This window comes from Salvelinus alpinus, chromosome 10 (genome assembly GCF_045679555.1).
Source record: "Salvelinus alpinus chromosome 10, SLU_Salpinus.1, whole genome shotgun sequence".
Lineage (NCBI taxonomy): Eukaryota > Metazoa > Chordata > Actinopteri > Salmoniformes > Salmonidae > Salvelinus > Salvelinus alpinus.
Genome location: NC_092095.1, coordinates 64078759 through 64089866, shown reverse-complemented (window position 1 = coordinate 64089866; position 11108 = coordinate 64078759). Strand labels below are relative to the sequence as shown.

Genomic DNA, 11108 nt, shown 5'->3' with positions numbered 1-11108 from the left:
ATGGGGAAATCAAAAGAAATCAGCCAAGACCTCAGAAAATACATTGTAGACCTCCACAGGTCTGGGTCATCCTTGGGAGCAATCTCCAAACGCCTGAAGGTACCTCGTTCATCTGTACAAACAATAGTATGCAAGTATAAACACCATGGGACCACGCAGCCGTCATACTGCTCAGGAAGGAGACGCGTTCTGTCTCCTAGAGATGAATGTACTTTGGTGCGAAAAGTGCAAATCAATCTCAGAACAACTGCAAAAGACCTTGTGAAGATACTGGAGGAAACAGGTACAAAAGTATCTTTATCCACAGTAAAACGAGTCCTATATCGGCATTACCTGAAAGGCCGCTCAGCTAGGAAGAAGCCATTGCTCCCAAACCACCATAAAAAAAGCCAGACTACGGTTTGCAACTGCACATGGGGACAAATATCGTACTTTTCGGACAAATGTCCTTTGGTCTGATGAAACAAAAATAGAACTGTTTGGCCATAATGACCATCGTTATGTTTGGAGGAAAAAGGGGAGGCTTGCAAGCTGAAGAACACCATCCCAACCATGAAGCAGTGGAGTGGCAGCATCATGTTATGGGGGTGCTTTGCTGCAGGAGGAACTGGTGCACGTCACAAAAGTGATGGCATCATGAGGAGGGAAAATGATATAGAGAAATTGAAGCAACATCTCAAGACATCAGTCAGGAAGTTAAAGCTTGGTCGCAAATGGGTCTTAAAAATGGACAATGACCCCAAGCATACTTCCAAAGTTGTGGCAAAATGGCTTAAGGACAACAAAGTCATGGTATTAGTGGCCGTCACAAAGCCCTGACCTCAATCCCATAGAAAATGTTGGGACAGAACTGAAAAGCGTGTGCGAGCAAGGAGGCCTACAAACCTGACAGTTACACCAGCTCTGTCAGGAGGAATGGGCCAAAATTCACCCAACTTATTGTGGGAAGCTTGTGGAAGGCTACCCGAAACATTTGACCCAAGTTAAACAATTTGCTACCAAATACTAGTTAAGTGTATGTAAACTTCTGACCCACTGGGATTGTTATGAAAGAAATAAAAGCTGAAATAAATAATTCTCTCTACTATTATTCTGACATTTCACATTCTTAAAATAAAGTGGTGATCCTAACTGACCTAAGACAGGGAATTTTTACTCTGATTAAGTTTCAGGAATTGTGAAAAACTGAGTTAAAATGTATTTTGCTAGGGTGTATGTAAACCTCCGACTCCAACTGTATATGTGGTGTGTCAGATGGGAAGAGTAGCAGTGCGGAGCGTGCTGTCTGTATCGTACAGAGCCCCACTCTGCTTCTGGACAGACTTCCTCTTCTTCCCAGGGCACTTCCTGGCAGAGAAATAACAACAGTCAAAACAACAGCAACAGTCAAAACAACAATAACAACATTCAAAACAACAACACCAACAACAGACAAAACAACAACACCAACAACAGACAAAACAACAACACCAACAACAGCAACAACACAAACAGTCAAAACAACAACACCAACAACACAAACATTCAAACAACAACAACAGTCAAAACAACAATAACAGTCAAAACAACAACACCAACAACAGCAACATTAAAAACAATCAAACAACAACAACAGTCAAAACAACAACACCAACAACAGCAGCATTAAAAACAATCAAAACAACAAGAACAACAGTCAAAACAACAACATCAACAACAACAGGCAGAGCAGAATCCAAATAAATTAAAGAGTTGTGTCACAAAGCGGGGTGGTCAACTTTGATGAGCAATCTAAACAGTGTGTGTAAGTGTGTGTGTGTAAGTGTGTGTGTACTGACCTTGTGACACACAGCACCACCAGGGTGATAATGGTGATCTGCAGCGCTCCGATGACGGAGGCGATGAGAACATAGCGGGTCTTTCCAGAGCCAGGAACCACAAACAGAACGTTGTAGTCCTTCTGCTCACACTGGGGCCCGCTGAACCCTGCATGGCAGCTACAGGAGGGCGGGCCCAGGTTGTCAGGGTATTGACAGTCTCCATGGAGACAGTAGTTCCTGTAGCGGGAAGGACAGGGGATGTACACGCCCCCCTCCCCTGAGAAAAGAGCACAACTGATATTTCACACAATGACATGTGTAGCTTGTCTTTACTTATAAAACATTGCTTTTCTACATTTTGTGGTTCTAATGGAACTTGTGTGTGTGTGTGTTGCGCACGCACGTGTGTGTGTGTGAGGTATGTGTGTGTGTGTTTGTGTACCGTGGCAGTGGCCCAGGTGTGTGACCTCGATCCTCTCCTGTCTCTGACACGAGGCCTCCTTTACCTGACAGGGGTTGTCATAGGAACGGCCGTCCGAAGCACACACAGGGTTGAAACTGATGTGGGAACAGTCGATGTTACACACACACCTAGGGAGAGACGAGACTCAGTACTGTGTGTGTGTGTGTGTGTGTGTATTCATGTTCTTCCTGTATTAATGCACACAGGGTAATTGCTAAGTTCCTACATATTTAATGCTGTCTCACATCCACATTGTCCATTACTGAAATTCTACACCAATCTCTCTCCTCTCCTCCCCCTTCCTCTCCATCCGTTGTCTCCCTCTCTCCCTTCCTGCCTCCTCCCACTTTTTTCCTTTCCTCCTTCCTCTCCCCCTCTGTCCCTCTTCTCCCTCTTCCCCCTCCATCTCCTCTCTCCCTCCTCTCATCCCTCTCTCACCATACATCTTCTGCGTCTTCGTCACACTGCGATCCAAACTGACACATCTCACAGGACGAGTCCCTCTGTCCCACACCAGCCTCTCCAGAACTCTCTAACAGAGAGAGATTGTTGTTGTGTGTGTGTTTGTGGTAACCTGTGTGTGGTCACGTGTGTAAATGCGTGTAGATAATAATTCAGACCTGGGAGAGAAACACCTTCGCCACCATCACCTGATCCTGAACCAGCGTCTGCAAGAGAACATGATATATTCAGATTCAGGTCACATTCCGCAGTAAGACATTCCAGTGGAGGAGACCCCAAACTAGTGGTACCTGTAGGACAAGGGCCCAGAGATGCAGTGTGTATCTCCGTCTGAAGCTGACAGGCTTCCCGTCTCAGAAAACACTCGTTCTGATATCTGTGATTGTTGGAACCACACACCGGGGAATAATCTGCACTACACTGCAGAGAGAGAGAGAGAAAGAGAGAGAGAGAGAGAGAGAGAGAGAGAGAGAGAGAGAGAGAGAGAGAGAGAGAGAGAGAGAGAGAGAGAGAGAGAGAGACAGAGAGACAGAGAGAGAGACAGAGAGACAGAGAGACAGAGAGAGAGAGAGAGAGAGAGAGAGAGAGAGAGAGAGAGAGAGAGAGAGAGAGAGAGAGAGAGAGAGAGAGAGAGAGAGAGAGAGAGAGAGAGAGAGAGAGAGAGAGAGAGAGAGAGAGAGACAGAGAGCTTTCATTGATATGTTAAACTGAACTTTATTGATGTATATCTTCAGCGACCACAAGAATGTTTCATATCTGCTTCTTTATGGCACACATTCATGGAGATGTACTGATGTTGCTTACTTTACTGTAGTGTACAAATTGAAATGAACACTGTGTGTGTGTGTGTGTGTGTGTGTGTGTGTGTGTGTGTGTGTGTGTGTGTGTGTGTGTGTGTGTGTGTGTGTGTGTGTGTGTGTGTGTGTGTGTGTGTGTGTGTGTGTGTGTGTTAAATAGGAGCAATGTGACTGTGACTGGTGTTGCAACACAGAGAGGCTTTGTCCACTCAGAGTAAAAATACAAGACGACAGAGATGCCTCAAAGGAAAGAGAGTGAGAGGAAATAGGGAAGAAATAGGGAAGAAGAGACAGAGAGAAAGAGAAACACACACAGAGAGAGATGCTTACCTTAAAGTCACAGATGCAGGTCATGGCCTCTGCTATCTTTAGACACTCCCCGTCATACTGACAGGAGTCTGTGTCACACTGGAAGACAGAGTCCCTCTCCTCTGAATCTACACAGAGACAGATAGAAAGAGGATCAACCATAGATCCACAATGGCTCTCTGAGGACCCACCATAGATCCAACATGTCTTCCAGTGGCCTTGTTTGTGCCTTGTTCACGCTCCACTGGAGCCCAGGGCTGTGGTAACTGCTGCCCGTGTGTGTCTCGCCTACGGTGTGTCCTCTGTAAAACAGATGGTGGGGCCAGAATAGCACCACCATTACTGGGGTATTTTTACTTCCCGTTAGTTCTGGCTCCCTCCTCCAAAGAACGGGGGAGCGAGGAGGAGGAGAGGAACAGAGGAGAGTAGGAACGACCACATTTTGGGAAGGACACACAGGGCTGGAAGAGGGGGAGGAAGAGGACAAGGCAACAAGACTGGTTTATTTGAAGTCATCTGCAACTGTTGACATTCAACAACTTTTACTTAGTCCTTCAGCCCATCCTAGCTGTCAATCTGATGTAGGGTTCAAGCTGTGTTGGTGCTTATTTCCATCCTGTCGTCCTGAGCTTGAGTCCAGTAGAGGAGAGGTTTCTTCAGTCCATCTCCCCTGTAGAGGAGAGGTTTCTTCAGTCCATCTCCTCCAGTAGAGGAGAGGTTTCTTCAGTCCACTCCCCTGTAGAGGAGAGGTTTCTTCAGTCCAACTCCCCTGTAGAGGAGAGGTTTCTTCAGTCCATCTCCTCAGTAGAGGAGAGGTTTCTTCAGTCCATCTCCTCAGTAGAGGAGAGGTTTCTTCAGTCCATCTACTCCTGTAGAGGAGAGGTTTCTTCAGTCCATCTCCTCCAGTAGAGGAGAGGTTTCTTCAGTCCATCTCCTCAGTAGAGGAGAGGTTTCTTCAGTCCATCTCCTCCTGTAGAGGAGAGGTTTCTTCAGTCCCTCTCCTCCTGTAGAGGAGAGGTTTCTTCAGTCCTTCTCCTCCTGTAGAGGAGAGGTTTCTTCAGTCCATCTCCTCAGTAGAGGAGAGGTTTCTTCAGTCCATCTCCTCAGTAGAGGAGAGGTTTCTTCAGTCCATCTCCTCATGTAGAGGAGAGGTTTCTTCAGTCCAACTCCTCAGTAGAGGAGAGGTTTCTTCAGTCCATCTCCTCAGTAGAGGAGAGGTTTCTTCAGTCCATCTCCTCAGTAGAGGAGAGGTTTCTTCAGTCCATCTCCTCAGTAGAGGAGAGGTTTCTTCAGTCCATCTCCTCAGTAGAAGAGAGGTTTCTTCAGTCCACCTCCTCAGTAGAGGAGAGGTTTCTTCAGTCTACCTCCTAATCGGTTATATCTATTCAACCTTTAGGAAGCTCCAGATTTATAAACAATATTTTTTCAACAGAGAGCTCAACATGTGGATTAGTGTGTGTGTCTGTTAGCCTACTTGTTACAAGATGGGGTTGCAATGGGGTTGTACGTAATTGTGTCCTATAGAGGGATCGAGATAGGAGAATCAGTCCCATTGCCTACCACTGATAATACATGGTACAACCTGATTACATGCACACCCACCCACTCCTCAGTCAGACAGATCCCACCCACCCACTCCTCAGTCAGACAGATCCCACCCACCCACTCCTCAGTCAGACAGATCCCACCCACCCACTCCTCAGTCAGACAGATCCCACCCACCCACTCCTCAGTCAGACAAATCTCACCCACCCACTCCTCAGTCAGACAGATCCCACCCACCCACTCCTCAGTCAGACAGATCCCACCCACTCCTCAGTCAGACAGATCTCACCCACCCACTCCTCAGTCAGACAGATCCCACCCACCCACTCCTCAGTCAGACAGATCTCACCCACCCACTCACCAGTCAGACAGATCCCACCCACCCACCCCTCAGTCAGACAGATCCCACCCTCCCACTCCTCAGTCAGACAGATCCCACCCACCCACTCCTCAGTCAGACAAATCTCACCCACCCACTCCTCAGTCAGACAGATCCCACCCACCCACTCCTCAGTCAGACAGATCCCACCCACCCACTCCTCAGTCAGACAGATCTCACCCACCCACTCCTCAGTCAGACAGATCCCACCCACCCACTCCTCAGTCAGACAGATCTCACCCACCCACTCCTCAGTCAGACAGATCAGACCCACCCACCCACTCCTCAGTCAGACAGATCATACCCACCCACTCCTCAGTCAGACAGATCTCACCCACCCACTCCTCAGTCAGACAGATCCCTCCCACTCCTCAGTCAGACAGATCCCTCCCACTCCTCAGTCAGACAGATCCCTCCCACTCCTCAGTCAGACAGATCCCTCCCACTCCTCAGTCAGACAGATCCCTCCCACTCCTCAGTCAGACAGATCCCTCCCACTCCTCAGTCAGACACAACTCTCATTAACATTTCACCTTCATGTATCTATACTTCCTGCAAGTCAACACGTGTTGTTGTTGTAGTTTACCAGAGCAGTTCCAGCCGGTAGGAGTCTGACAGTGGCTGAGGGAAGCGGTGGGAAAAGCTTGGAGCGGTCTCATCGGTATCCACATCACAACCGCCATGGCAGCGAGCCAAACCCGGTCAAACCTTGTCCATATCCACGACGGCGGGCGTCTGCGCTCGTGACGCCCTGCTCGGAGATGCATCTCACGGGCAGGAGTTGCACACTCTCTCCGGTGGCTTTTGGTCTGGGATGGAGGTCAGCCGAGGGAGAACACACATTTTCCCACACCGAGGGAGTCTGCGGTGCGGAGTCCCCACGGCGGCTATACAGGTCTGAGTTGCTGCTGCTGGTTTGAAATGGTCCGATGCGCTGTGTGTGAGTGAGATAGAGAGAGAGAGAGAGAGAGAGAGAGAGAGAGAGAGAGAGAGAGAGAGAGAGAGAGAGAGAGAGAGAGAGAGAGAGAGAGAGAGAGAGAGAGAGAGAGAGAGAGAGAGAGAGAGAGAGAGAGAGAGAGAGAGAGAGAGATAATCCTGAAATGAAAGTCCTGTAATCGTGTGGTTGAGCCAGTACTCAGGACTGTTTGGCAGTAGGTTATAACTCTTCAGATGGTTTCCTCTTGGTGTCACTGTCACTCAGTGGAGATGTGATAGGCTAATGCCTGTGATGTCTGCGCGATTAGTTGCCTAGCAGGGGAGGAGGTGCCAAGGATATCCTAGAACTCCGATTGGTTTACGAGATGGGTGTGAATGTGTATGTGTGTGTGTGTGTGGGTGTGTGTGCATGTGGTACCAAAATGTGCGTTATGGCACACGTGATGCACGTGGGGGGTCTGTGTAGTGGCACAATTGTTCAATTGACTTAGCTCCCACCCAAACCGGTTGTCGAAATTCAATTAAGCCACTGAATCTCGTGAAACATGTTTCCTCTGGGCAGCTGGATGAAATAAAACAAAGAGTCACTCAGACGGCCCGTGGTTTTAAACTTCCGGATCATATCAAACGCAGCTGGCTCCAGCGCGTCACAATCAGGGATATTAACACTTACATCATACACACACACACACACACACATACAGATGGATCTTTTTTTGCAGCTGTGTTAAATCAGATAACAGTGGATCTTTTTCTCTCTTCTCCTCAGGTCTCCACTTCACTTCTCACTGTGGTTTCTGTGTGTGTGTGTGTGTGTTTGTATGAAGCACAATCCCCTGTTTGTGTGAGTTCACCGTCTGGAACGAATTGGTAACACTGGAGCCCACAGATAACCCCAATTAGCCATCCGTGGTATAGAGAAAGTCACACACACACACACACACACACACACACACACACACACACACACACACACACACACACACACACACACACACACACACACACACACACACACACACACACACACACACACACACACACACACACACACACACCACACACACACACACACACACACACACACTCCTGTGTACTGATGACAAATCGTATTGCGTGGTTTTATCCAGACACACAAAGAGCCAAACAGGAAGAGGAGATATCATGCTATCACATGTAAATCACTCACATCAAGTGTATAAAGTTCCCCTCTATATCTATTTCCCCCTTACCCTCCCCCTCTCTCTCTTCTTCTCTCTATCTCTCTCTCCCATTTCTCTCTCTCCCTCCCTCCCTCTCTCTCTCCTTCTCCTCCCCCTCTCTCTCTTCTTCTCTCTATCTCTCTCCTCACTGTATCTCTCTCTCCCATCTCTCTCCCTCCGCGCCCTCTCTCTCTTCTTCTCTCTATCTCTCTCCTCACTGTATCTCTCTCTCCTATCTCTCTCCTATCTCCCCCCCCCCTCTCTTCTTCTCTCTATCTCTCTCCTCACTGTATCTCTCTTTCTCCCATCTCTCTCTCTCCCTCCCTCCCTCCCTCCCCCTCTCTCTCTTCTTCTCTCTATTTCTCTCAGCCAATGTATCTCTCTCTCTCCCATCTCCCTCCCTCTCTCTTTCCTTCTTCTCTCTCTCTCTCCCTCTCTCTCTCTCTCTCTCTCTCTCTCTCTCTCAATTCAAGGCGCTTTATTGGCATGGGAAACATATGTTAACATTGCCAAAGAAAGTGAAGTAGATAATATACAAAAGTGAAATAAACAATAAAAATGAACAGTAAACATTACACTCACAGAAGTTCCAAAAGAATAAAGACATTACAAATGTCATATTATGTATATATACAGTGTTGTAACGATGTGCAAATGGTTAAAGTACAAAAGGGAAAATAAATAAACATAAATAGGGGTTGTATTTACAACGGTGTTTGTTCTTCACTGGTTGACCTTTTCTTGTGGCAACAGGTCACAAATCTTGCTGCTGTGATGGCACACTGTGGTATTTCACCCAGTAGATATGGGAATTTAATCAAAATCGGGTTTGTTTTTGAATTCTTGTGGATCTGTGTAATCTGAGGGAAATATGTGTCTCTAATATGGTCATACATGGGCAGGAAGTGCAGCTCATTTTCCACCTCATTTTGTGGGCAGTGTGCACATATCCTGTCTTCTCTTGAGAGCCATGTCTGCCTACGGCGGCCTTTCTCAATAGCAAGGCTATGCTCACTGAGTCTGTACATAGTCAAAGCTTTCCTTAAGTTTGAGTCAGTCACAGTGGTCAGGTATTCTGCCACTGTATACTCTCTGTTTAGGGCCAAATAGCATTCTAGTTTGCTCTGTTTTTTTTGTTAATTCTTTACAATCTGTCAAGTAATTCTATTTTTGTTTTCTCATGATTTGGTTGGGTCTAATTGTGGTGCTGTCCTGGGGCTCTGTGGGGTCTGTTTGTGTTTGTGAACAGCTTGCTTAGGGGACTCTTCTCCAGGTTCATCTCTCTGTAGGTGATGGCTTTGTTATGGAAGGTTTGGGAATCGCTTCCTTTTAGGTGGTTGTAGAATTGAACTGCTCTTTCCTGGATTTTGATAATTAGCGGGTATCGGCCTAATTCTAATCTGCATGCATTATATGGTGTTTTACGTTGTACACTGAGGATATTTTTGCAGAATTCTGCATGCAGTCTCAATTTGGTGTTTGTCCCATTTTGTGAATTTTTGGTTGGTGAGCGGACACCAGACCTCACAACCATAAAGGGCAATGGGTTCTATAACTGATTCAAGTATTTTTAGCCAAATCCAAATTTGTATGTCAAATTTTATGTTCCTTTTGATGGCATAGAAGAACCTTCTTGCCTTGTCTCTCAGATCGTTCACAGCTTTGTGGTCCTGGTAACTGGACTTTTTTTTGGAACACCATTATTTTGGTCTTACTGAGATTTACTGTCAGGGCCCAGGTCTGGCAGAACCAGGTCTGGCAGATCTAGGTGCTGCTGTAGGCCCTCCTTGGTTGGTGACAGAAGCACCAGATCATCAGCAAACAGTAGACATTTGACTTCAGATTCTAGTAGGGTGAGGCCGGGTGCTGCAGACTGTTCTAGTGCCCTCACCAATTCAATGATATATGTTGAAGAGGATGGGGCTTAAGCTGCATCCCTGTCTCACCCCATGGCCCTATGGGAAGAAATGTGTGTGTTTTTTGCCAAATTTAACCGCACACGTGTTGTTTGTGTACATGGATTTTATAAAGTCGTATGTTTTTCCCCCAACACCACTTTCCATCAATTTGTATAGCAGAACCTCATGCCAAATTGAGTCAAAAGCTATTTTTAAATCAACAAAGCATGAGAAGTCTTTGCCTTTGTTTTGGTTTGTTTGTTTGTCAGTTAGGGTGTGCAGGGTGAATACGTGATCTGTCGTACAATCATTTGGTAAAAAGCCAATTTGACATTTGCTCAGGACATTGTTTTCACAGAGAAAATGTACGAGTCTGCTGTTAATGATAATGCAGAGGATTTTCCTAAGGTAGTTACGGTAGTTATTGGGGTCAAATTTGTCTCCACTTTTGTGGATTGGAGTGATCAGTCCTTGATTCCAAATATTGGGGAAGATGCCAGAGCTGAGGATGATGTTAAAGAGTTTAACTTTAGCCAATTGGAATTTTTTGTCTGTATATTTGATCATTTTATTGAGGATACCATCAACACCACAGGCCTTTTTGGGTCGGAGGGTTTATATTTTGTCCTGTAGTTCATTCGAGGTAATTGGATAATCCAGTTGGTTCTGGTAGTCTTTAGTAGTTGATTCTAAGATTTGTATTTGGTCATGTATATGTTTTTGCTGTTTGTTCTTTGTTACAGAGCCAAAAGGATTGGAGAAGTGGTTTACCCATACATCTCCATTTTGGATAGATAATTCTTCGTATTGTTGTTTGTTAAGTGTTTTCCAATTTTCCCAGAAGTGGTTAGAGTCAATGGATTCTTCAATTACATTGAGCTGATTTCTGACGTGCTGTTCCTTCTTTTTCTTGTTAGTGTGGTCTCTGTCACTCCCCTGTCAGTGTAGTCTCTGTCACTCCCCTGTTAGTATGGTCTCTGTCATTCCCCTGTTAGTGTGGTCTCTGTCACTCCCCTGTTAGTATGGTCTCTGTCATTCCCCTGTTAGTGTGGTCTCTGTCACTCCCCTGTTAGTATGGTCTCTGTCACTCCCCTGTTAGTGTGGTCTCTGTCACTCCCCTGTTAGTATGGTCTCTGTCACTCCCCTGTTAGTGTGGTCTCTGTCACTCCCCTGTTAGTATGGTCTCTGTCATTCCCCTGTTAGTGTGGTCTCTGTCACTCCCCTGTTAGTGTGGTCTCTGTCACTCCCCTGTTAGTATGGTCTCTGTCACTCCCCTGTTAGTGTGGTCTCTGTCACTCCCCTGTTAGTGTGGTCTCTG

General features: G+C 46.5%; 1 protein-coding gene across 1 annotated transcript in view; it reads right to left on the bottom strand.

Moving 5' to 3' along the window:
- Positions 1-6977, bottom strand: part of tmeff2b (transmembrane protein with EGF-like and two follistatin-like domains 2b) — a 7735-nt gene extending 758 nt beyond the window's left edge. Inside the window, exons 1-8 of the mRNA XM_071330424.1 lie at positions 6341-6977; positions 3852-3958; positions 3015-3144; positions 2883-2930; positions 2701-2794; positions 2242-2390; positions 1818-2076; positions 1-1347 (exon numbers count right to left, since the gene is read on the bottom strand). The exon at positions 1-1347 is cut by the window's left edge and continues 758 nt beyond it. Coding sequence (XP_071186525.1) covers positions 1251-1347; positions 1818-2076; positions 2242-2390; positions 2701-2794; positions 2883-2930; positions 3015-3144; positions 3852-3958; positions 6341-6521 — 1065 coding nt within the window. The 5' untranslated portion in view covers positions 6522-6977 and the 3' untranslated portion in view covers positions 1-1250. The remainder of the gene's footprint in view (positions 1348-1817; positions 2077-2241; positions 2391-2700; positions 2795-2882; positions 2931-3014; positions 3145-3851; positions 3959-6340) is intronic.
- Between the last annotated feature and the right edge of the window lie 4131 nt (positions 6978-11108).